Source organism: Gossypium hirsutum, chromosome A04 (genome assembly GCF_007990345.1).
Source record: "Gossypium hirsutum isolate 1008001.06 chromosome A04, Gossypium_hirsutum_v2.1, whole genome shotgun sequence".
In the NCBI taxonomy this organism is placed as follows: domain Eukaryota; kingdom Viridiplantae; phylum Streptophyta; class Magnoliopsida; order Malvales; family Malvaceae; genus Gossypium; species Gossypium hirsutum.
Window position 1 is genome coordinate 5,303,865 of NC_053427.1, and position 27,944 is coordinate 5,331,808.

Sequence of the window (27,944 nt, forward strand, 5' to 3'; positions counted from 1 at the left end):
GCAATAATATCTATAAACTTCAGCTTGTTACCCTACTGCTTAGGGGGTTAAAGCTTGGTGGTTTGAATCTGCTTCACTGCATTCGAGGAGGCAAAATTCAATGTATTTGATCTGCTCCACTGCAACTTCAGAGAGGCAAGATCTGTGATTTTCAGCCTATTACCCTACTGCTTAGGGGGTTAAGGCCCATCTTCTTTAATCTGTTTCCCTACTGCTTAGGGTGATAAGATCTGCAAGTTCAGCTTGTTACCCTATTGCTTTGGGGGTTAAAGCCCTTTGAATTCAATCTGTTACCCTACTACTTAGGGGTTTAAGGTCTGTACATTTAGCCTACTCCACTGCGACTTCAAGGAGATGAGACTTGTAATCTTCAGTTTGCTCCATTGCACTTCAGGGAGATAAGGCTAATGACTTCAATCTGCTTTGCTGAGGCTTCAGGGAGACAGAATTCGCTGGATTTGATCTGTTCCACTGCAACTTCAGGGAGACGAGATTTGTAATTTTCAGCCTATTACCCTACTGCTTAGGGGGGGTTAAGGTCTGGTGAATTCACTAATTCTAGGAACATGACCTATAGAATCAGTTCTATGTATTTATGCTTATGCCACCGAATTAGGATGCTATGATCAAAATGAATCAAATGCTCCTAATCAGATGCGTTATGAATGATCTATGAATGTATAGGTGCAACATGTTGTGAGCGAGAATCCCTTTTAATGTTTAGGTTGCCATTGCTCTTTGTTCATCAAGGTTCTTTCACTGAAATGGTACCCCGTCTTCTTGTTCAGCTCAAATTTTGAACAGAAAACCCAAAGAGATAGTCTCAATTTAAACTCTTTCTTCTCATATGCTTCCAATCTTTGAGTTTGGTTAGTTCTAAATAATAGTCCTATTTTAGGTTCCTGTACTATTTAGAAACTTTCAGAGCAATATGCAGAACTCTTTTTGTGAAAATGGCTTTTAGTCCATTAATCATCATTTCAATGCAAAATGCTTGAAAAAGATTATAGTAATGATGGAATTGAAATTTATCAGAAACAAAATTTGAAGGGAATAGATTCATCACAGTCAACAAACATTGCTGGAATAAAAAATGAATAAAAGGGCATAGGTGCCCCAGATATCGCAGTGTGAGCTTCTTTGCACGAACTTCTTGAGGACTCCCTTTTTGCCCAATATGTGCTTAGGGGATCTAGAGTACTCTTGCAGATGCCCCAAGATGTAACATCTCTCCTCCTTGTTAATTTAGGTACCATAAGACCATCGCATGCCCCACCTTTAATCAAAATTTGAATCGCCTTTTACGGGTTTCAATTCAAAATCCCTTTGGTCTCAAGGTGCTCTTTGCCAGTTTTCACCCTGGCCTCTCTTTTTTTTTTAGGCGAAGTATTTCTTAACCGAATCCGAATTCACAGGATTGGATAAGGTCTTGCCATCCATTTCAGCCAATATCAATGCTCCGTCAGAAAAGGCTTTCTTCACCACATAAGGCCCTTCCCAATTCAGCATCCATTTTCCTCTAAAGTCTTTTTGTATGGGCAGGATCTTTTTCAGTACTAGGTCTCCCTTGCGGAACTCTCTGGGACGAACCTTTTTGTTGTAAGCTCGCATCATTTGCTTTTGGTACATCTGACCATGGCGAATAGCCCGTAGCCTCTTTTCTTCAATCAAATTCAGCTGATCGTATCGGGACTGGATCCATTCTACTTCATCCATCTTTACTTCTGACAAAACTCTGAGGGAAGGAATCTCGACCTCGATAGGTAAAACTGCCTCCATTTCATAGACTAATGAGAAAGGCGTTGCCCCAGTAGAAGTTCTGATAGATGTTCGATAAGCATAGAGGGCGAATGGTAGCTTCTCATGCCAATCTTTATAAGTTTCTGTCATCTTTCCTACAATCTTCTTGATGTTCTTATTGGCTGCTTCGACTGCTCCGTTCATCTTCGGGCGATACGGTGAAGAGTTGTGGTGTCTAATCTTGAACTGACTGTAGATATCCACTATCGTGCTGTTGTTCAAATTCAATGCGTTGTCAGATATGATCCTTTCCGGCATTCTATATCGACAGATGATTTCCTTTTTTAGGAACTTGCTAACTGCTGATTTAGTGACATTGGCATATGAAGCGGCCTCCACCCATTTGGTGAAATAATCGATGACCACAAAGATGAAACGATGCCCATTTAAAGCTTTTGGCGAAATTGGCCCAATCACATCCATGCCCCACATCGAGAAAGGCCATGGCGAAGTCATGACATGCAGAGATGAGGGAGGTACATTAATCTTGTCTCCATAGATTTGGCACTTATGACATCTTTTGGCGTAGTTAATACAGTCTCCTTCCATAGTGGACCAATAATAACCGAACCTCATAATTTGCCTGGCCATTGTAAAACCATTAGCATACGCCCTCGTGGACTTCTTCCAAGATTTTCTTAGCCTCAATGGTGTCTACACATCTTAATAATACCTGATCCTTCCTTCTTTTGTATAGGATCTCCCCATCTAAGACATAGTCACTGGCCAGTCTTCTCAACGTTCTCTTGTCGTTCTCAGTAGCTTGGTCGGGGTACTCACAATTCTTCACATATCATACGATATCGTGGTACCAAGGGCAATCATCATTTTTCTCTTCTTCTTTGAGGTTGTAACAATGAGTCGGGGCCTCTTAAATGCTCATTTGGATTGGTTTCACATCTTCTGGTTGGTTCACCTTAATCATAGAAGCTAAAGTTGCTAGGGTGTCAGCCATCTAATTTTCTTCTCGTGGGAGGTAGTAGAAGACAATATTATCAAACTCTTTAATTAACTCAAGGATCAACCTCCGGTAATTGATCAATTTGGGGTCTCTTATCTCCCATTCATCTTTGAGTTGATAAATCACTAGGGCAGAATCTCTATATACCTCTAACATCTTGATTTTACGTTCTATGGCCGCACGTATCCCCATGATGCATGCTTCATATTCAGCCATATTGTTCGTGCAGTCAAAATCTAATTTACTAGTGAAGGGATAATGATCTCCGTTCGGGGATACCAGGACTTTCCCGATTCCATTGCCCACGGCATTCGATGCTCCGTCAAAGTTTAGCTTCCAAGGATGACCTTCTTGAGGGTCTTCTTCAGTGGTTGCTACGTACATTAGATCTTCATTTGGGAAGTCAAAGTTTAGAGGCTCGTAGTCCTCTAGGGATCTGTTGGCTAGGAAATCTGCTATCGCAGTCCCTTTTACGGCCTTCTGGTTCACATAGACTATATCGAATTCAGAAAGTAAAATTTGCCATCGGGCCATTCTCCCGTTCAAGGCAGTCGACTCAATCAAGTACTTCAGAGGGTCCATTTTAGAGATTAGCCAAGTTGTGTGATACAACATGTATTGTCTCAGTCTTCGGGTTGTCCAGATCAATGCACAGTACAACTTTTCAATGAACGAGTATCTCGTCTCACACTCAGTAAACTTTTTACGGAGGTAATATATCGCTCTTTCTTTCTTTCCCGATTCATCGTGTTGGACAAGCACGTATCCCATAGAATTTTCAAATACCGTCAAATACAGTATTAGTGGCTTATCTGGATTAGGTGGTGTCAACACTGGGGCATTAGACAAATATTGCTTAACTTTGTCGAAAGTCTTCTGGCATTCCTCGTCCCAACCACCAGGGTTGTGTTTCTTAAGGAGACGGAATATGGGGTCACATTTCTCGGTTAGTTGTGAAATAAACCGAGCGATGTAATTTAGTCTTCCTAGGAATCCTCGAACTTCCTTCTGAGTACGTGGTGGAGGTAACTTTTGTATGGCTTTGACTTTATCTGGGTCAATCTCAATCCCTTTTCCACTGACCACGAATCCTAGCAGTTTACCTGACCTAGCTCTGAAGGTACATTTTGCGGGATTGAGTTTCAACTGGAATTTTCTCAACCTCAAAAATAATTTCCTCAAGACTTGCACATGCTCTTCTTCAATCCGAGATTTGGCGATCATGTCATCGACATAGACTTCAATTTCTTTATACATCATATCATGAAATAGGGTTACCATGGCTCTCTGATATGTTGCTCCCGCATTTTTCAATCCGAACGGCATTACTTTATAGCAAAAGGTTCCCCACATGGTCACAAATGTGGTTTTATTCATGTCTTCAGGATGCATCTTGATCTGATTGTACCTCGAGAAACCATCCATGAAGAAGAAGAGTGAGTAACCTGTCGTGTTGTCCACTAAGGTGTCGATATGAGGCAACGGGAAATTATCTTTCGGGTTGGCCTTGTTTAAGTCTCTGTAGTCTATACACATCCGTACCTTTCCATCTTTTTTAGGGACGGGGACGATGTTGGCTACCCATTCCGAGTACTTAACTACTTGTAAGAAACCAGCATCAAATTGCTTCTTGACCTCCTCTTTTATTTTCAACAGAACATTGGGCCGCATCTTTCGAAGCTTTTGCTGAACTGGCTTGCATTCTTCTTTGATGGGGAGCCTGTGTACCACAAGGTCAGTACTTAGCCCAGGCATATCCTGATATGACCATGCAAAGACATCCTTGAACTCTTGGAGTAACTTAATAAGGTCCCGCTTTGTCTCTGTGGTGATGCAAGCTCCGATCTTTACTTCTCTCCTTTCTAGTTCATCTCCCAAGTTCACGACTTCTACGGTCTCTTTGTGGGGTAGAATCTGTTTCTCCTCGTGTTCCACCATCCTCAACAAGTCAGGGGATAAGTTACAGTCTCCGTCATCTTCAAAGTCCTAAGATCCTTCTAGACACATATCCCGCTCAAAAGGAGACTCTGAATGAGTAGCAACATCACTCACATCATTGATATTTGAAGACCTGTTGTAGGTACGAAGGAAGATACAAAGAACAAGAGAATCTAAGAACAAAGATATGTATGGTATGATCATGAATGAAAAATATTTGCATGGAATAAGTCGAAAGGATGCATTTTATTGAAATAACGATTTCGAACATAAGCCTATTTCACAAAAGGACACTTCTTACTCCTAGGCCTAGAGCAATAAGTGTGTTTTGGACATTACTCTGAGTTAGTTCTAAAGACTACAGGAATCTCTTCCATAGTCCAATTATTCAGAACACTTCCCGGCTCATAGGGGCGAATGCCTAACAAATTCTCTACCCCGGTTCCTTCTTCATATGTGGCATTGATGTCCAAACTTTCCATCATTCCTTCCAAGATTTCCTTTCCTGACGTCTTCCGCTCGGAGTGAATGACCCCTCCAGACACAAAAGTCTTTGATATATGGGGGAAGATCATTGGTTCCCATTCGATTTCTCCCCCGCTCAATCGCGCTCTCCTTCTTTCTTGCTTCTTCTCAAGTTCTTTCTTTCTTTGTTTCATGTCCGGCTTAAACCCTAACCCAAAACGGTCTTGTTTGTCCTTCATCATTGGTACATTAATCCTTCCTTGGAGGTATCTCCCGAGTCCTCTTCCGGGTAGAGCCCCTTTTCCAATAGTTAGCCGTAGTCCCATTCTTGTAGTCTCAGATAACCTGGGCATTGGAATCTTATTTCCTTCGATGATGAACGTCCCGTTCACAAACTCCAAAGATCGAAAAGAACACTCGATTGCTTCATCATTTGCCTCCAAATATGGGGCATCACTGGTTATTGCCGCGATGATGTCCTCTTCAGCATTGATTGTTACTAACCGACCTTCGATCACTAATTTCAACTTTTGATGCAGCGATGAAGGGACTGCCCCCGCCGAGTGTATCCACGGTCTCCCCAATAGGCAATTATACGAAGGCTTAATGTCCATGACCAAGAAATCTACCTCGTATGTGCTCGGCCCGATTAAGAGGGGTACTTCAATTCTCCCCATTACCTTCCTTTCCGTGCCATCAAATGCTCTCACTACATTTTGGCATGTCTTCATATGGGAACTATCCACTGGCAACCTACTCAGCGTAGATAGGGGTAGGACATTTAGTGCAGACCCATTGTCAATCAATACCCCCGGTAACGTGTACTCTTTACAGCGAGTCGTGATGTGCAAAGCTTTAGTTAATCCTCGGCCTCCTAGCGGTACCTCATCGTCATTAAAGAATATGAAGTTGTCGGCACTTATATTGTTGACTAAGCGGTCCAGTTTGTTTACAAAGATATCGTTAGCAACATAAATTTCATTCAGCACCTTTATCAATGCGCTGCGATGGGTTTCGGAGCTTAAAAGTAAGGGCAGTACCGATATACGCGCTGGTTGTTTGTGCAACTGTTCTACGACACTATATTCGTTGTGCTTTAGAAATTTTAAGAATTCTTCGCTTCTCGAGGCCTGACCCCCGAATTCTGTGCTATCAAACCTCTTTCCACCATTTTCTTCCATACTTCTTTCAACGGGGTATTCACTTTTGCAATATTCATCTTAATTTCTTTCCCCGAACTCTCGATTATTGCATTTATTCCCTTATCCCCATGGTTAGGTAATGGATTCTCTGTATTGGATGCATCATCAAATTTCACAATCCCCATGTTGATGAGTCTCTCAACCAATTTTTTGAAAGTGGTACAGTTTTCTATTGAGTGTCCTGTGGCTCCCGCATGGTATTCGCATTGGGCATTTGCGTCATACCATTTGGGGTATGGAGGTTGCATTGGCTTTAGATAGAAAGGAGACACGACATGTGCATCAAATAAACTCTGGTATAACTCCTTGTACGTCATTGGAATGGGCGTAAATTGAAGTTTCTCCCTATTTTGTTTTGTGTTGGGCTCTTGTCTGGGTGGGCCCTGCTGTCCAGTAGTTGTCGACCTTGGTTGGCTTACGGTGATCGATTTTGAATATGAGCTGACATTATTCACTTCGTGCTCTTTCTTTCTCGGCCCTGACCTCTTAGCGTTTTCCCCAGCCTCTATTTTCCCACATCTTATGGCATTTTCTATCATTTCTCCAGACATTACTATGTCCAAAAAAATCTTGGTTGCGCTACCCAGCATGTGGTTAATAAAAGGTGCCTTCAGGGTATTGATGAAGAGCATAGTGGTTTCTTTTTCCAACAGAGGGGATTGGACCTATGTGGCCACTTCTCTCCATCGCTGGGCGTACTACCTAAAGCTCTCATTATGCTTTTTCTCCATATTCTGTAAAGTGATTCTATCAGGGGCTATGTCCGCCACATGACCGTACTGCTTCATGAAGGCTTGTGCTAAATCTTTCCATGAACTGATCTGGGCGCGACTCAGTTGGTTGTACCATCTAGAAGCGGCCCCAACCAGACTTTCTTGGAAGCAGTGAATTAATAGTTGGTCATTGTTGGCATGGTCTGCCATTCGTCTGCAGAACATAGTGATGTGAGCTTCGGGACAGCTAGTCCCATTGTATTTCTCAAATTCTGGAGTTTTGAACTTGGGAGGGAGTACCAGGTCCGGAACCAAACTTAATTCCTTAGCATCGATTCCACCACGATAGTCGGTGCTTTCCATTTCTTTAAATTTTTCTTCCAACCATCTACACCTTTCTTCAAGCTCTCTCGGGAGTTCTACCCTTGTCTTTTCTACTTCTGTTACTTCATCAAGATTGAGGACCACAGGATTAGTTGGGTTGTCCCCCGGATTAGAGCCCGAGACGGCCTGATAATTCATCTGTGCTGAAACACCGGCCTGAAATAGTTAGGGCCTAATTGTGACCAATGGCCTTCTTGGGTACATGTCAGGTTGTGTCTGAATGTCCGTTGGGGCAAAACCCGGAGGGTAGGTAGGATCTTCATTATCTTCTCCCGCATTGATCAAAGGGCTTTTCCCTTTTTCTAATCCGCCAGCCAATAGACGAGTTAATTGGTCCATCATGCTTTTCTGGGACTCCAACATATGGTTCCTCATATCCTGCTATATCTTAGCTAGTTGCTCTTGCATCTGCGCTTGTAATTGTTCTTGCATATCCCTTTGCATTTGTTCTATCCTTTCTAATCTCTGGTCCATTGCTTTGGTTTTACGGCGGGTATAGTGACTGTGTTCGATTGCTTGATTCTCGTTGGTTTCTAGATTAACTGAAATAATTTTGTTTAATCAGGGTTCTTTAGTGAAAGTTTAATGCAAATGTTTCAATGTAATGCAAATGTATGGAATGAATGCAAAAGAAAGGAAGATGTTGATCTTGAATTCAATTCCATTAGAATAACTTTTCTAGAAAACATATTTCTTTACATGAAAATAGATTACATATGCGGTATTGCCCTTCATAGTCCAAGTAAACGCTGATCTTTTCTTCATGGTCGAATCCTGTAAATTCTCTAAAAGATGCCTTTACTAGTTCCTTGCTGCTTAATTTGAGCCTCGATCTCTTGCTCGCTTATCTCCATGATACTCATCAAAAGTGCCGGCTCTTGGATAATCTTCATTGGCAATTAAATCAAGTCATGTATTCCTTCGTCGACTTCCGGCTTTCTCTCGTCATGCCTTTGTTGGCTTGAATCTCTGGCAATTACATCATGTATTCCTCTGTGAACTACCAGCTTTCTCTCATCGTGTTTACTTGGACTATATTCAGGCGATCGCACTATAATCTACTTTATCAAGAAATTCGTTTCCTTATGACAAACTATTTTTTTTAGGAATCGAATTTCAAATCAACACATTCTTTTTTTGATGTAATGTAATGCAAATGCATGAATGCAAAAAAAAGAAAGGCATTGATTCTAAATTTAATTTTATTAGAACAACTTTTCTAGAAAGCAAATTCCTTTACATAAAACGGATTACATATACGACTTTTCTCTCATATTCCAAGTGAAGACACCTATTTTCCTCTTCATATCCAGATCTTATGGTCGAGTCTGACGAATTCTTCAAGAGATGTCTATATTAACTCCTTTTTTGCTCGATCTAGGCTGCGACTCGTTGCTCACTTATTACTGTGATACTTGTCAGCTCCTTTAAGAAGGTCAAGACGTGACGGCTCTCGAATAGTCTTTGTCAGTTTCTGTCTTCAGGCAATGAAGCAAAGTCTTGTATTTCTTCACGGGCTATCAGTCTTCTTTCATGTGTTCACTTGGACCATATTTAGACAATGTATTATAATCCACTTTATCAAGAAATATGTTTTCTTATGACAAACTGTTCTATTTAGCAATCAAATATGAATCAACACCTCCTTCCTAGGATGATGTAATGTAATGTAATTATAAACAAAACAAAAATAAAACACGTTAGTGCAGGATAAATAAATAACAAATAAAGCAATTCGGGTGACCACTAGGGATTCGGAGTGGCTCTACCTAGTGTGGGCTCCTAGGTCTCTTTATATGTGGTTTGGTTCTAGAGTAAGGGTACCTGAACCAGCAGATTCCTCGATCTTCACCCATTATAGGCTCATTTGAATTGAGTTCAATTCAGGGGAATACATTTCCCTATGGCTACACGGAGATGAAAATCTCACGAAACCATAGGTATGGATGTATTCCGAAAGTGATCCACTATCCTGCACGGAGGTGAAAACCTCACGAAGGCGTAGTTTCTCACTCCCACTTAAGGGTGTGACCACAACGGTCATGCAATGCAATGCGAGAAGATATATGCATAAAAACTTAAAACGATTAAAGAAAATAGGAATAAAATGATGAAAACAGTACGAAAAACGGGTGAAACGCAATGAAGAGGTCGTATATCAAAACTAAATTCTCAATTTTCAAAAAAAAGACAAAAGTTAATCAACTTGTGGCTTGACTCTCTTAAACTCCCCAGTGAAGTCGCCAAGCTGTCGAAACCATTTTCAAATCGAGTTTTGGAAAATGGGAATCGATTTTAAAAATGAAAACGGGAGTCGCCACCAATCTTTTTTGATGAGGTGTGATCGGATCACCCTAAATTAATCATTTTAATAAAAGTTAAGATTTACTAAAACGATAATTTTTGGTCTACGAAAATCAGAAAATGAGTTCGGGAGTCGGTTACGCACAAGGAAGGATTAGCCCTCGATACGCCCAAAATTGGTACCTAGTTGATTAATTAGTGTCTTAGTGTCGAAAATTTGAAAACTTGAAAGAATTTAAAATATGATCCCTCTTTGTAAAGAAAATGCTCAAATGTTAAAGACCTTCTCGTCTCACAATATAAAATGTCACATCCAGTAAGTTAGGACACGACATCTTGAATTTTCGAGAGCGAGCTTGCCTTTTATATAAAAATTCGTGTATTTCAAAAGGTTATTCAGTTAGTTAAGGTGAACGAGGAAAATCGAAACCCAGTAAGTTAGGGCACGTTTCCTTGAATTCCCGAACACCGAATATTGCCTTTACTTGCAAAAATCTTATTTCGAGATAACAAAATGCCATACCCGGTAAGTTAGGGTACAACACCTCGTATCTCCGAGAATAAGCATTTTGCAAAACTCATGTCGCGATTTAAAAGAGTATTTTGTTATTTAGGTTAAAGGAGAAAAATCGAAACCCAGTAAGTTAGGGCACGATTGTCTCGAATTACCAAATACGGAATATTACTTTTATGAAAGAATTATTATTGGGTTGGATATAATGATAATAATAATATTGAAGTGAAGTAAATAATAATACTATATATATAAAAATATATATGTATATAATAGAAATACACACTACTATATAATAATAAATATAGAAATACAAAAAGCAAATATAATAAAAATATTAAATTAAAGTAATAAAAAACAATACTATATATAAATATATATATATACATAAAAATATACACTAATATATAATAATAATAGTAATAGCAAAAACAATGAAAATATGAGTAATATTAATAATATATTAGAATACAAAAGTAAAGTAATAACAATAGGGGTGATAATAATAATAATGCAAACAATAATACATATATATACAATAATAGTAGTCAGAAATAAAAAATAATAGAAGTAACAATAATGATAGTAATAATATAAATAAATATGGAGAGGGCATATATAATATAATAATAATATAAATAATCATCATCATCTTCATCCCTAGCCAATTCAGGCATGAAGAATAGCCATTTTTATGCTAAAAAATTTGGCCAACATGTCTAGCTTGCATGTAAGTCCAATTTTGTTCCATTTTTAATGATTTCTATGTTTTTGAGCTCATTGCTTTGTACTCTTGCTAGCCAGTACCTCAATTTTTGAAATTTTTCATGATTTTGTAAAGTGTCATTGATGAATACTTGAGTTCTTTGATGTTTAATGATAGATTATGGAAGTTTGATGATAGTTTTACATGTTTTGTAAAGTGATTTTTGACAAAAATGTCAAATAAGGATTAAATTGTAAATTGTAAAATTATGTGGTTAAACGTGTGATTAAATTAAAGATATGGGCTGCTAGTAGTACATAGTTAATTTGGCTAGGCATGGGTTGGTACTAAATTGCATGAATTTGCAATTTTATGTGATAAGGACTAAGTTGTAAAAATTAAAAAGCATAGGGTCAAATATGTAAATTTTCAAAAATATGAATTATGGGCTAAATTGAATAGATTGAATGCTGAATGTATTGAATTTGGTAAAATATAGATCAAGATAAGCCGAGATCGAGTTTAGATCGAGGAAAAGGAAAGATCGACGAATAGCCGATAGTTTTTATCCGGACAAATACGAGGTAAGTTCGTATAATTAGAATCAAACTTTTATATGTTTGTGAACATTTGATATGCATAATTGTGATTGATTAATGGATAAATTTGAAATGCAAGTGTTTATTGATTATATTATATTTGTTACCGAGCCCGGTTGAACTGTATGAATTCATAAGATTCGAGTGACTTGTCACAGGGTTACCGATTTGGTTGAGCTCCTGCATTTGTTGCGGACTCACCACAGCTCGTATGAGCTTACCGATATATCAGCTCATAAGAGCTTACCGATATATTAGCTCGTAAGAGCTTACCATTTCAACTCGAAAGAGCTTACCGTTTCAACTCAAAAGAGCTTACTATTTCAGCTTGAAAAAGAGCTTACCGATCATGGCTTGAAAGAGCATAAATGATGATGAATTGACAGATTACTGATGTTTATCACTTGAGTATCCTATGAAGTTCTAATAGATTCAACGGGCATAAATATGGTTTATACCAATGAGTATCGTTATTGAATATATGTTTTAAAATGAAATGTTGATATGGTACATTGTATTTAGTATTGAGAATTGGATAATGAATGATTACATGTATTTATATATATGTGACTAACTTGTTGATAAATGCTTGTGATAGGCATTGGGAAATTTGAATTGAATTTACCTTATTAAATTACTTTGTTTTGGTAAGTTTAATTCTGAATTATACGGGCTTACTAAGCTATAAAGCTTACTTTGTTTCTTTTTCTATGTTTTATAGAGGTTCGTTAGCTCACTCGTTTCAGACAGTCGGAGTTGCACATCACACTATCAAATTTCAGTTTGGTACTTTTGAACTTGTGGATATGTAAATATAGCATGTATAGGCTAGTTTAAATGGTATAATTATGGTCACTTGGAAGTTATGCTTTTGTGTTTAAGTTAAGTTAAGCCATGTGATTTGGCTTATTTTCGTACTATGTTTTGGTTGAATCTTAGTGTTATAATATGATATGTTTTGGCAAGGAACGATGCAATAAAAATGTGCAAGTGAGGTATTGATATATATTGTTTATGAAATGGTTATGAAATGTTTGCCAATTGGGTTATAAATGTGATCATTTATACTTGTGAATGCTTATGATAATAGGGTGGCAAAATGGCTTTGCAAATAGCCTATTTTTGTCCACATGGGTAGAGATACGGGCGTGTGTCTCATCCGTGTGTGATACACGATCATGCTACATGGTCGAGTGTCCCCTGGGGTAGCCTTTCAAATTAAGGCAGTATACCCTATAGTTTTGACACGGCCTAGACACATGGGCGTGTCTATTGGTCATGTGTGTCACACGGGCTCACACATGGGCGTGTGACTGACCGTGTAACACCCCAAACCCAGCCTAGAAGTTTAGGCTGAATTCGAAATGCTACATTGATCACCAAAGTGATCGTGATAAAATCTTACAAAAACCAATCACTCCTAATTCAATTTCTGAAAACGTTAATATCAAGTATTTAAAACCGGAATAATAAAACAATTAAGCCTTAAAGCCAAAATAGTACCACAGAATTAAAACTTTACATTTCAACTGAGTAACAAAATAAAAATTTGAAATCACAAACTAATGATTTATACTGCATGAGTACTCCGCATACTGAGCCCAGCATCCAAAATTCTGAAATGTACCTGAAAAGGGGAAACAGAAGAGGGCTATACGAGCTTAGTGTGAGGTTAAACCAACTAGCTACCGAAGTAGAAACAGATACAGTAAACCTGAAAATAGTTCAGCAGTGGACCATACTTACAGAGTGACTATAACAAAACAAACCATATGTAACTTTACAGTCATATGGCTTTGTTAGACCTAATAACGGTAATTCTCAGTAGTCACAAACTGGGCCTAATCCCTTTTCTAGAATCAGAATCGGTTGGGCCTTAGCCTATCACACAAGGTTCTTTTAGACACTAGTGTCTTTCAGTCAAATAATACAATCAGACTTCTCAATCAATTAGACAGTCAAATATTTCAGTCAAATAGTCAAACAGATACTGTAGTCACAGAATCACACAGATGCATATGAGTGCAAATGAGTTATAAAATAACCCACCCATCCAACCAACACACCATCACCGTCCAACCCTACACATCCTGTGGGGATTTAATTGACCCACCCATCCCTGTATTCCGAACAGGACCTCGAAAATCCCATCCAACCTTATACACCACAGAACGTCATCCTGGGCTGCCCGGCAACTATGATCATCAATATTATCCTCAGCCTTCAAGGCATTGGGACTGCCCATGACCCTTTGGGTATTAAGGCTATCAGTAAGTTGTACGGTTTCGTGCGAAAGATCACGGTACAGACATGCAGTATAACTGTCAGATCAGATATTGGTACGTAGCGTAGCTAATGTACACGCGATACGGTGCAAGGCGGTAAACCGCTATACCGTTATCAGTAATGCCCACAACCCTCAGGGTATTGGGACCACCCACGACCCTCTGGGTATTAGGGGCTATCAGATTACAGATAAACTGCAAAATCGTAAATCTCCCTACTCTTCAACATCCCACCCCAAAAGCTTTGTATGCAAATGTATGTACACAGATGTATGTATGCGGATGCCCCAACTCAGAATACCAATTCCAGACATTTAATCAGAACAACCATTCACATTCAGCCAGTCAATACAGAATCAGTCATGTTCACACACTCATAACTCAAATTCAGTATCAAGCTTGTCACAACCAATCACATATGACATACATATCAAGTCCAGATCAGAGTCATAACTACCCTCAGTAAAGCCCAGTCGAGGGTTGGCACCCACAGTGTCACAATTACACTTAAATCAACATAATATAATTAATGTTCAATTAATTTCTCTTTTTGTGGTTTTGGTTCTTGATTTTAGATCGTAAACCAGACTGTAATGGTCCCGGATCGACTTGTTACGATCCTCGTTTCATTGATGGTGATGGCATTGTGTTTTATTTCCATGGAAAGAGCAATGAGCATTTCAGCTTGGTGTCCGAGACCAATCTCCAAATCAACGGTCGCTTCATCGGTCATCGTCCCGCTGGTCGAACCAGGGACTTCACTTGGATTCAAGTGCTTGGGATCTTATTCAACTCTCATTCTTTCTCCCTTGAAGCCATCAAAGCTACAACATGGAACAATGAAGTGGACCATTTAAAGTTTAGTTACAATGGGGAGGATTTAATTGTCCCAGAAGGGGCTTTGTCCAGTTGGTATTCACCTGAAAAAGATGTGAAGGTCGAAAGAGTTACAAATAAGAACAGTGTGATTGTAACATTGAAAGATAGTGCAGAGATTATGGTGAATGTGGTTCCTGTGACAAAAGAAGATGATAAAATCCATAACTACAAAGTACCATCCGATGATTGCTTTGCTCACTTGGAAGTTCAGTTTAGGTTCTTTGCCCTTTCTGGTGTAGCAATGCCTGTTGTTAGTGGTGAAGATAAGTATAGGACCACTGAACTTCTTTCTGCAAATTGCTTAACTTGTTTATACTCGCCAGAAAATAGTTCGAACCAACAGATGACATCTATGACTGAATATCTAACTCTTGATTGCACCCGTGGGGCTTCAACTGGATATGGAATTGTTTGCAAGAAATAATGGAATAATGGGTTTTATTAGTTAAAAGATTAGAAGCTTTTATGGCTATGGCTTCTGTCAATAATGTCATGTATTCTAATACTATATATATATAATGTAACTTTTTATGTTGTTTATGTTTGCATTGATGGTTGTATAATGGAACATTGTAATTGTAATAATAAACATAAACCTCTGATTCATCTACCGTCCACAAGGATTTACGAGTGAATCTTCGGCATCACAATCGGTGCCAGAATTTCCCCTGTTGATCATGGTTACACTGTTATCAAATGACTCAAGCGGTGTCAACCGAATCATCGGGATATGGTTCATACTGTTATCATCGGGTTCAGTTAGCACTGATGAGGTCTCCTCCAGCTGAAGAGCATACTCGAGGTTCCATAAAACATCTCCTATCAATGGTCTATCAGTGCCATGCTCAGCTAGGCATTTCTTAGCTGTCTCTCCGTACTTCTTAAGAGAAGCCGGATTCAATTTCCCGACCAGATTAGAATCTATGATTTGATCCAACATACCTTTTTTCTGCCAGCTCATTTCCCATTCCGCGATATTAACTTGTTCTCTTGGGAGAACTGGATTTAAAGCCGGCCTAGCACAGAGAACTTCCATCAGAACCACCCCAAATGAATACACATCAGACTTCTCAGTGAGTTGCTGTCTTCTAAAGTATTCGGGATCGAGGTAGCCAAAGCTACCCTTAACAGCAGTACTCACATGTGTCTGATCTAAAGCTGGACCTGTTTTAGAGAGACTGAAATCTGATACTTTGGCTACGAAATTCTCATCCAAGAGAATGTTTGTTGTCTTCACATCCCGGTGAATAATGCTTCGGGCTGCAAATGTGTGGAGGTAATGAAGTCCTCTAGCAGCTCCAATGCATATTTCAAGTCGTTGCTTCCATGTTAGAGATGGAAAATTTGTTCCATAAAGATGGCTTCTAAGGGGTCCATTAGCCATATACTCGTAAACAAGAATCATTTCCGATCTTTCATCACAGTAGCCAATAAGAGAAATAATGTGACGGTGACGAATTTTAGATACCATTTCAATTTCAGTCATAAATTCAGCAAGGCCTTGTTCGGATCTTGAGTTACCTCTTTTGACAGCATAATTAGTCCCATCTTCAAGCATACCTCTATAGACCCTTCCAAAACCACCAACTCCTAGAAGTAGACTCTTATCAAATTTGTTGGTAGCATCAAGCATTTCTTGGAAGGTGAAGAATCGACCGAAACTCAAGGAAGCCGATGAGATGCAGCTTGCTGTTCCACTCCTTTTTGATGCCATTGACATTTTGGTCATTGTTTGAGAGTTTCCATGTAAGGGATGTCCTTGATGATTAGTTTTAGACTTCCACATCAATAGGCAACAACAAAAGAATCCGATGAATGCCACTGCAATTACAGCTCCAACAAGAGAACCAATTATTATCCATATCTTGTTCTTCTTCGAAGATGATAGCAGAAGGAGATTCTTTACAGAAGAAATCCCATCGAGGCTACCAGCTTCATTGCTTATTTTCATAATTTCCAACCCGCTCAGTGTTGCATTAGTGATATCCGTCACTGAATCCGGACCGATACTAACAGTCAAAGTATCAGATCCCGCTAAGGAACTGGAGATGAAGTCCATATAGTAAGGCACGTTTAGATTGTTCGTCAACGTCGATAGTTCAAGACTTGCAGCAGCAATATCATCATTTATGTACAGATTAAAAACCAAAGCATAGAGAGACTGACTTAAGATATCACAAAAATGTGCCCGGACGAAGTACCTGAAGTTCGGATTGACAGGGAAGACCCAAGTTACATTGAAGTTCATTTAGATACATTTGCATCACCCATGGTTTCAGCAATAGCATAGACCCAATTCGGTGCTGTTTCCTCTGTAATGGAATCAGTATATTTGATGGAAGCTGGATCAATCGAAACATTCAGAGAAGAACCATTTACACGGAGATATTTCGAATCATTCTCCCATGTTCTTCCAAGTGTATCATTCTGAGCACTAATTAACGGCCCTCCCAAGTTTAACCGATAAACAGTTTCCATCCCAAGCTCCGAAAGACCACTAATAGGAGTAGATGGATTTAGACCTAATGCCTAGTCAGGCAAGACTGAATCCGGGATGGACACAACTTCGATCGCATTAACAAACGAAACTGAATCATTCCAAGGAACAAACGTAAGCGTCAAGGTAGCAGAAGTCACATTGATTGCAAACTCCTTGAACAAAAAAGAACCATTATAGTTCTCGAAAGTGAAGTTGTTCAACAACACGAAACCATCAGTGACAACTGTTATTGGAGCAGATATCAAGTTATGTCCCGATTTTGGAACTGCAACAGGAAAAAAGTATAGCCGGACCCAATGCCGGCCTCGTTGTTTGATATCGAACTCGTATGAAGCAATGCTGGAAAAAATCCGAGCAGATCGAAATATAGAAGATGGAACACTGGAATTAGAGCTAGCAACATAATAACTTCTTTTGGTCTTTAAGGAAATTGAAGAATGAAGAAAATCAGGAACAAAAGTTCTACCTTGAAATGTGACATTTTGTGAAGAACCACAAACAATTAAGTAGTTATCAGTAGGAGTGAATGATGCCTGTATTCTTCTATAACCCAAAAATTCAAACAAAATAACAGCTAAAACCAAAGATAGCCACTTCCCTACATTCATCTTCAACAATAAACCCCAAAGTTCTCAATAAACTAACATATAAAGAAACCCCAAATTCCCATCAAAATTTGAACCTTAAAATACTAATAATTCAACCCCTAACTAGAACCCTAATGCAGAATGACTACAAAAGATCAAAACCTTCTTCAATGGCCATACCTCAAAAATGAAGCCAAAAAGAGAAACAAACCAGCTATTCCCTGGTAGGAACAAGTGCAGCAGCTGTATATAAAATCAACTACTTTTCCACTCGTATTGGCTAAACTGACTTTTAGAGAGAAAAACTAAAAGGACCCAACAGTTCTAATGAAAGAAAATTAAGTAATTGTATTTAATGTGTCTTTGAATTTTCAGCCTGGGAAAAAATGTATCACTTCCCATCAAAATCCAGCTGTTTGTTATGTCTCTCTCTTTTACTCTGTACACTGAAAGAGGTTTGAATTTTCAGAGTATTCATTGGCCTCACAAGCATTGGACCCCGTTTATGATATAATTTTTTTTGGGTAAATTTCATTTTGGGTCACTCAATAATTGAAAGGTTACAAAATTGTTACTCAATTATTCGATTTTGGTTTTATTGGTCACCAGTTAGCTAACGTAAAAATAAAAATACCAAAAAATCCAAGATAGTGGGGGTGAAAAAAAAAAGATAAAATTGAATAGTTTGAGTGTCCATTTTGTAATTTTTCATAGTTAGATGAGTAAAAGAAAATTTTACTAATACTTGAGTGATCATTTTGTAACTTTTCCTAGTTGGATGAAAAAAATAAAATTTACTAATAGTTGAGTGACTATTAGTATAGTTTACCATAATTTTAGAGAGATCTCTCAAGTTAAATGTCAAAAAAAAAAAGTGTCGCTTGTCGTTGAATTGGCTAATGTGCTACATTAGCAATTCATTAGTGGATTAACGAGATTTTTAATTATTAGTGACTAATTTTAATAATTATTTTAATTAGAGTGACTAATTTGAGAAATAGAATTTAGAGTGACCAAAATAGAACAAATCCTATTTTAGAATAAGCTTGAGTATAGTTTACCCTTTTTCTTTTTAACTAAATGTTGATTAAATCATTATTTTTTTAACGATGTTGGCATGACAACTCACATAACAATAAAATGTATATTTCATGCTAATATGGTATTATTTATTTTATTTCATTTCAACACATAATTTAAAATTATAAAAATATTCAAAATTCAAAAAATTATAAAAAAAATCGTAAAAAAAATTAACATGAAATATACGTGGATTGTCATGTCTAAAAAGTTAATGTTTTAGCCAATATTCCATTAAAAAACATTAATTTGTGTTTTAGCCCATATTCCATTAAAAAAAATAATTTGACTCTTTTTGAAAAGTAAGTGATTAAATTCGACTATTTTTAAATGATTCAATACCAACTTTAACTCAAATAAAGAATAAGAACCAAATTAATAAAAAAATATATAAACACTAAAAATTAAATTTAACATTATTTTCTTTTCATTAAAAAGAGCATTATGCCTATTTTTAATTCTCATTAAATTTAATTTTTTTAAAGTCTCGTAATTAAGTGGTTTTTTTAGTCTTAAAAACGTAACAATTCAACTCCAAACTATTTTAGTAAAAAAATTATTTCGAAATATTAATTTCATTTAGATATTCTAAAATAAAATTCTTGACTTCGTCTTGTAATAATAATAATTATTTTACACAAGTTTTGCTAATTTAATATCAGAAAGGTCCATGAAAGTCCTGTCACGTGAAGCTTCTATATTTTGTTTGTTTCTAACATAATTAAAATTTTCTAAAATTAAAATTTGAAGTGAGACATAATAATAATAATAATAATAATAATAATAATAATAATAATAATAATAATAAAAGATAAAATTATACTTTGATCTTTCTAAAAAATAATTATATTTAATCTCTCAAAAATTTATTATTTAATTTTAATCCCTTTAAAAAAATTCTAAATTCACCCCTAGAAACAAATATAAATTGGCAAAATTAGGCATATATGACGTTTTGGAAAAAAAAATTTAAGGATTTAAACCGATTTTTTCAAAATGTAGGGATATGTGGCAAAAGCGCGCTCTGCACAACATTTCTTCTTTTTTTAAAAATAAAAATAAAAAGTATAGATATTAACACGGTTAGAAACTCAGGGACGCTGATTTTCTAACTGTTGGACTAATGGCTATAATCTATAAAAAAATCTCCTAACGGCTCTAAAATGTTTTCTCATATAAACCCTTCCACTTATTATTTTTTTCATTCAATCTCATTTATCTGTTCTCTCAACTCTTTTTTTTTCTTAATTTTCTATCCTAATCTCTCAAATTTCTCCCAATTTTCTAGCCTAATTGTTATACCTAACTTTATTTGATAATATGTTTTGATATAACAAATTAAAATATTTTTAAATAAAAATTAAAGTTGAACAAAATTGACAAAATGATAAAATCAAGTTTAAAAAGTTTCAATTGAGTTACACATTTTCAATCAAGTTAAAACTGTTTTAAAACAAGTCAGTATTACACCATGCCAAAAAGTAGTATCGATACTTTTTGGTCAAGTATCAATAGTTTTCAAAATATCAATATCCATTCTAAAATTGATGCTAAATTGACATTTTATTTTCAACCAATTCAACTAAGTATTGATCCAGTATCGATATTTTTTATATGGTATCGATAAAAGTCTATTTCTATCGATATCTTTAGCTCCAACAATCACTGAAATTTGCGTTAAATGCTAATAGTATTGATACTTGTAGAAAAAGTATCATTACCTTTTGTTGCAAGTGAATTTAATGATCTAGTATTTTCATCCCCAACAGCTCTATTCATATTTCCAACAACTACAACGATTGTAAAAGAATTAGAGGGTATAAATACCATCTTCAAAAGGTCCTACAACAACTAGAGAGATCATCAAGTCAAAAGATCAATCAATACAACTTTAGTGCTTAATTCTTTTATACTTTTCTTGTATACACTTGTGAGCCTTCATTGTTATTCTTTAGCTCAAGTGTATTCTTGTTTATTTGTATTTAATTGACAAGCATTCTGATCTTGTAAGTATTATTTCTTAATTTGCTTTTTGTATTTACTCTTTGAGAGGGTTGAGTCTTAAGGTTTGGGTAAAAACCTTAAGGGGGTTGCAATCTAAGATTTTAAGTAGAAATATTAAGGAAGATTGTAAGGTTAAACCTTGTCCTCAAATATTATCAAATTAGTGAATGTCACATCTCGAAATCGAGTTAGAAGAAATTAAGTTAGTGAAACCAAGAGTAGTCACATCCAGATTCTTTAGTTTTAATTGTGATAATTATGAAAAATAATTAAATTTATTTTAGTGGTTGAGGGTTGGTGTGGTGTGTATGAGGTTTTGGGTTCAAATTGTAACACCCCAAACCCGGCCCAGACGTTATGGCTGGATCCGACATGCCACATCGAAGCGTTAAAAACATTTTATATTGTTGATCCAGAAAAACCTACTTAGTGTTTTAAAAGATAATTTCATTATAGGTTAAAAGCTGTGCACCAGGTAGGAAACCGGAAAAGAGGTGGTGAGTCCATCGGACTGCTTAAGTACCAAGCTCCCTTCGGATCTAATCCTAGACATGCATACCGCCATTGCCACACCTTAACGTCATGGATATTTCTAGGAAACCGATTTGATTAAGTCATTTTTAGGAAAAGTGATTAATTTTGGAAAATACTTTCATTGCGGAAGCTTTGCTTGTTGTCGTGTTATTTTGAAATCAACTGTTGTTTTTGAAAACGCGCCCTAAAGCTATCCAATTTCAACAGTTAAAATAAGTAATACCTATCTTAGTAATACATATTAAAACCATTAAAAATAATTAAGTGGCCTTATTACATTTAAAAACCCAAAACTTCAAATGTAAATAAAAGGATGTCCAGTTCACCAGAAGAAAATCAAACTTTCAGAACGGGTGGCCACTCCGAATTCCCTCACAGCTCCAAGCCCACTATGGTTGGGGATTTCCTGCGTGGATGAAAATAAAAGGGGTGAGTTTAGGGAAACTCAGTGTGTAAGGAAAACCCATTCAAAGCCCAAGTCAGCTCAAGCCTATTGGGCCTAAGCCCATTCAAGTAACAGTGATACTGGGCCAGAGCCCTTTTCAGATTACAATAAACTGGGCCTTAGCCCCTTATTCAGATAACAGTATGGCCCATAGGCCCATTTCAAAATACATGCAACATCAATAAACATATGCAAGCCCATTTGGGGAGACTACTCAATCCACCAACCACTACACTCCACCCGTACCAGCCATACACTCTATGTGGGGAATAGCTCAACCCACCCAGCCCAACACTCCACAGTTGCAGCCTTGCTGCTCAGTTAACAGTAAATTGAGGCAAAGCCTCCAGTATGTGGACAAGCCACTTTCAGTACTTCCTCCGTCAATATCCCAATCCCATGCATCAGATAACAACATGGCATGCAGTAAATAACAACAGTCAAACATGCATTTAGGTCAATTTAACCCTAGGGGTATTTCGGTAATTTATCTACAAGGGGTAAAACTGTAAATTTTCCACTTTTAAAGGTATTTTAGTTATTTATCTATTTTAGGGTTTTTCATGCATATTCCTACTTTTCACATACTAACAGAATCACATACCGAGAGTTCTTACCAAATTGGGCCCGTTGGCCCATCATTCCAATTTTGGCCCATTAAGCCCAAAAATATCGATGGCACAGAAATCATGCACTTTGCAGTCTAAATTTTGCAGCTTACCAAAAACATTAATCGATTTACCTCACGAGCATTCTCACACTCGCAAATCTACAAAATACCGGTTTTCGGCATTTCGGCTTTTCGACTTTTGCCGATCTAGACTAAGAAAGAGGATGTTAGTTACACACCTGTTTGCGACGATATGCTGACGAGATCCACACACGAACTGCCTACAATTGGATTACTAACACATTAATCTAACTATTCAAATACGAACTACATATTAACCCCTTACAATATTCGGCCAACCACACCTACAGATCATAGTAAGCTTATAAGAAAACAATAAGTAACTCATTAACAAATTTTTGTTAATGTTTACCACATAATCATAATTTCACTGCAAGCTGTCTTCCTGAGCAACAGTCACTAAATTATTTATAACTAGAGCTACGAAACTCCAAATCAAGTTCCGTTAATTTTCCCTGAAAATAGACTCATATATCTTCTATCCATAAAATTTTCAGAATTTTTGGTTTATCCAATAAATACCAGATTTTTCTCAAAGTTTCCTATGTTTCACTGTTTGACTAATCTGACCACTCTTCATTACGAATCAAATTTATCATTGTACAGAATTCAAAATATGTTCTTGTTTATTTCATTAGAAACTAGACTCAATAAGCTTTAATTACATAATTTATTCAGCTTCTAATTCATCTCCCACAATTTATGGTGATTTTCCAAAGTCACATTACTGCTGCTGTACCAAGCAGATTTATTACCAAATCACTCTTTCACACCTAACTTGCATGCTTGTTATTTAAACATGTATATCACCAATCAATCATCATATATCTATGATTTTACTTAAGTATAATCTCCATTTCATCATTTTAAAGCACAACATGTTAGCCGATTTTTTTCCCTTTAACATCTAAGGCACATGCATGCTCATTTGTTTGGCTCAACTTCACCTATCTTCCATTTTTTTTCATCAAAAGAACATGAAACAACAACCATTTCCTTCATTTTAATTCATGACTAAATGCTCACAACACAACTAAAAACCAAAATATGCTTCAAGAGTTAAGGTAGAATCAAGAAGAACTCATGAACATCAAGATAGAAGCCAACTACCATGAACTTACCTTCAATTTTCTTCCCCAAGTGACCGAACACTCAAGAGCTTTCTCCTCTCCTTTCTCTTCTCTAACTTTCAGCTATGATGAACAAAGATGGACAAAACTTTGTTCTTTTCACCCCTTTTTCTTTTAATAAAACTTCATATTTCATCCATTTAATTCTTTAATACAAAAGACATGAAATTCTTATCATGAAACATTTACCTAACCCATTATCATGAAACATTTACCTAACCCATTATCATGGAACATTTACCTAACCTATTATCAATTTGTATTAATTTGTACCATAAATTTTGGATATCAAGTGTACATTTTGTCTACAACAACATGATGGCTGGCCACTTCATGTAAAATGGGAGGTTTGTTATGCAAATCCTCCTATTTTGCACTCCTATTTATTTGGTCACTTCAATTTAGCCTATAGCATTTTCAAACATTTTCACATAGGTCCTATTTCATAATTTCACTCACAAATGACAAAATTAAAGCATGAAATTTTGCCAACATTCACAGAATTCCCGAAAATTGGGGTGTTACAACTCTACCCCCTTAAAGAAATTTTGGCCTCGAAATTTACCTGATCCAAATAGTTGAGGGTATTATTGACGCATAGTCTCTTCTGATTTCCAAGTAGCTTCTTCCCTTCCATGATTACGCCACAGTACTTTTACCAACGGAACTGACTTCCTTCTTAGAACTTTAACCTCTCGATCTAAAATTTGTATGGGTTCTTCCTCAAAGGTCAAATCAGTCCTTACTTCAATCTCCTCCACTGGCACAACATGTGAGGGATCCGATCGATATCGTCTTAACATAGACACAAGAAAGACGTCATGGATTCTGTCTAACTCTGGTGGTAACTCTAACTGATACGCTACTGGCCCTACCCGCCTAAGAACCCGATAAGGCCCTATAAACCGCGAACTCAATTTACCTTTCTTGCCGAATCTCAAGATCTTCTTCCAAGGTGAAACCTTTAAGAAAACCATATCCCCAACTGCGAACTCTATCTCTTTGCGCTTTAGATCCGCATACGACTTCTATCTATCAGATGCCTCCTTTAATCGATCTCTTATCAACTTAACCTTACTTTCAGTATCTGCCACCAACTCCGGTTCAAGCACTTGTCGTTCACCCAACTCTGTCCAACATGTAGGCGTACGACATCTCTGCCCATAAAGTGCCTCATATGGAGCCATCTGAATACTTGCTTGGTAGTTGTTACTGTATGCAAACTCCGCCAATGGAAAGTAGCCCTCCCAACTCCCACGAAAATCGATGATACAACCCCTTAACATATCCTCCAAAATCTGAATAACCCTCTCCGACTGTCCATCTGTCTGTGGGTGAAAGGCAGTACTGAAATCCAAACGTGTACCCAATGCCTCCTGCAACTTCTTCCAGAACTGAGACGTAAACCTAGGGTCTCGGTCGGAAATAATCGACACTGGCACTCCATGTAGTCGTACTATCTCTGCCACATACAACCTAGCCAACTTTTGCAGGGAGTAATCAGTATGAACTGGTATGAAATGGGCAGATTTTGTTAACCTATCCACCATTACCCACACAGAATCTTTCTTGGTGGGTGTCAAAAGTAGCCCACTCACAAAGTCCATAGTGACTCTCTCCCACTTCCACAATGGAATTTTCACCGGTTGCAGTAATCCAGAAGGAAATTGATGTTCAGCTTTCACTTACTGGCATGTCAGACATTTCCCCACGAACTCCGTTACTTCTCGTTTAAGCCCAGGCCACCAATACAGTTCTCGCAAGTCGTGATACAACTTATTCCCTCCAGGATGCATGGCACAAAGTCCCCCATGAGCTTCCTTCAATATTGACTGTCTCAAGTCAGAGTCCTTCGGAACACAAATTCTTCCTCGGAAACATAAAACTCCTTCAGTATTCAGTCCAAAATCCTCATTCTCACCCTTCTCAACTTGCTGAAATCGAAGAACCAACGAGTTATCCTTCAACTATTTTTCTTTAATCTGTTCAGTCCAAATAGGCCTCACTTGCAATTCTGCTAACAGACTTCCATCATCAAACAGACTCAAACGTGCAAACAAGGCTCTCAAATCAGAAACAACCCTTCGACTCAACGCATCAGCCATCACGTTAGCCTTACCTGGGTGGTACTCAATCGAACAGTCGTAATCCTTAAGCAACTCTACCCATCTTCGTTGCATAAGGTTTAACTCCTTCTGAGTTAACAGATACTTTAGGTTCTTATGGTCCGTGTATATGATACACTTTTCTCCATATAAGTAATGTCTCCAGATTTTCAACGCGAAGATCATTGCTGCTAGCTCTAAGTCATGCGTAGGGTAGTTCGCTTCATGAGACTTAAGCTGCCGCGAAGCATAAGCGACCACCTTACCCTCTTGCATCAATACACATCCCAACCCCACATGTGACGCATCGCTGTACACAGTGAAGCCCTTCCCAGACTCCGGTTGAATTAACACTGGTGCTTCAGTCAATACCTTTTTCAAATGGTCAAAAGCTTTTTGCTGACTCTCAGTCCAGACAAATGCTACCCCTTTTCTTAACAGTTTCATCAATGGTGCAGCAATCAGAGAAAATCCTTTTACGAACCTTCGATAATAGCCTGCCAAACCCAGAAAACTTCGAATTTTCGATACTGATTTTGGTGGCTTCCATCCCAGAACTGCCTCAACTTTTCGAGGATCCACTCTAATTCCTTCAGCAGAAACCACATGACCTAGAAAAGCCACTTCTCGCAACCAAAATTTACACTTACTAAACTTTGCATACAGTTCCTTCTCTCTCAGCACTTGCAGCACAATACGTAGATGCTCCTCATGTTTCTCCTCGGTTTCCGAGTATACCAGAATATCATCGATGAAAACAACCACGAATCGGTCCAAGTAAGGTTGGAACACTCGATTCATTAGATCCATGAAAGCGGCAGGTGCGTTCGTCAACCCAAACGGCATAACCAGGAACTCGTAATGACCATATCGAGTCCTGAATGCTGTCTTATGAATATCCACTTCCTTTACCCTTAACTGATGGTATCCAGATCGAAGGTCAATCTTGGAAAATATTGAAGCTCCTCTAAGCTGGTCGAACAGATCATCAATCCTTGGCAGTGGATACTTATTCTTAATCGTCAGTTTGTTCAACTGGCGATAATCAATGTACATCCGCATCGTACCATCCTTCTTTTTCACGAATAGCACCGGTGCTCCCCATGGAGACACGCTTGGCCTAATGAAGCCCCTATCCAATCACTCTTGAATTTGAGCCTTTAACTCCACTAACTCCTTCGGTGCCATCTTATACGGTGCAATGGACACAGGTGCCGTTCCAGGCAACAAATCTATTCCAAACTCAACTTCTCGATTCGGAGGCAATCTTGGAAGCTCCTTCGGAAAAACATCTTGGAACTCTTTTACGGTCCTAACCTTATCCACTGTCAGTCCCTCCTCTTCTGACTGACTTACAAATGCCAAATAAACCTCACAACCTTTCCGAATCCACTTTTCGGCTCTTAATGCCGACACCACATTGGACAAATAATCCCTTCGCTCACCTATCACCATAACCTCCTCATCCTTTGTGGTCCTTAACACCATTCGTTTAGCAGCACAATCCAGAGTCGCTTTATGCTTAACAAGCCAGTCCATTCCCAAAATGAGATCAAACTCTCCGAACGGTAACTCCATCAGATCTCCAGGGAAAATCTTACCTTGAGTTTCCAAAGGTACATCCCTATACAGTTTGTCTACCCTAACCGAGTGACCCAAAGGACTTAGTACAGATACCCCACTCACAATCTCCTCAGAGTGCACACCCAACGACCCAGATATGGCACATGCAACATAGGAATGAGTAGATCCAACATCCACCAAGGCAGTATACGGCATGCTAGAAATAAAAAACGTACCAGTTATGACGTTAGGTGCGTCACCCTCCTCGCGGCGACGAGCAGTAAATTGAGGCAAAGCCTCCAGTATGTGGACAAGCCACTTTCAGTACTTCCTCCGTCAATATCCCAATCCCATGCATCAGATAATAACAACATGGCATGCAGTAAATAACAACAGTCAAACATGCATTTAGGTCAATTTAACCCTATGGGTATTTCAGTAATTTATCTACTAGGGGTAAAACTGTAAATTTTCCACTTTTAAAGGTATTTCAGTTATTTATCTATTTTAGGGTTTTTCATGCATATTCCTACTTTTCACGTACTAACAGAATCA

The 27,944-nt window shown here is 37.8% G+C and overlaps 1 protein-coding gene and 1 pseudogene across 1 annotated transcript; one reads left to right on the forward strand and one right to left on the reverse strand.

The window, feature by feature from the left end:
- The first annotated feature begins 13,783 nt into the window (after positions 1-13,783).
- LOC107952510 (uncharacterized) lies at positions 13,784-15,174 on the forward strand. Its single transcript, XM_016887758.2, has 2 exons — positions 13,784-13,925; positions 14,447-15,174. The coding sequence occupies exons 1-2, from the start codon at positions 13,784-13,786 to the stop codon at positions 15,172-15,174; spliced, it is 870 nt and encodes a 289-aa protein (XP_016743247.2).
- Positions 15,175-15,357: 183 nt separating this feature from the next.
- On the reverse strand, positions 15,358-17,978 carry LOC107952511 (receptor-like protein kinase THESEUS 1; annotated as a pseudogene).
- Between the last annotated feature and the right edge of the window lie 9,966 nt (positions 17,979-27,944).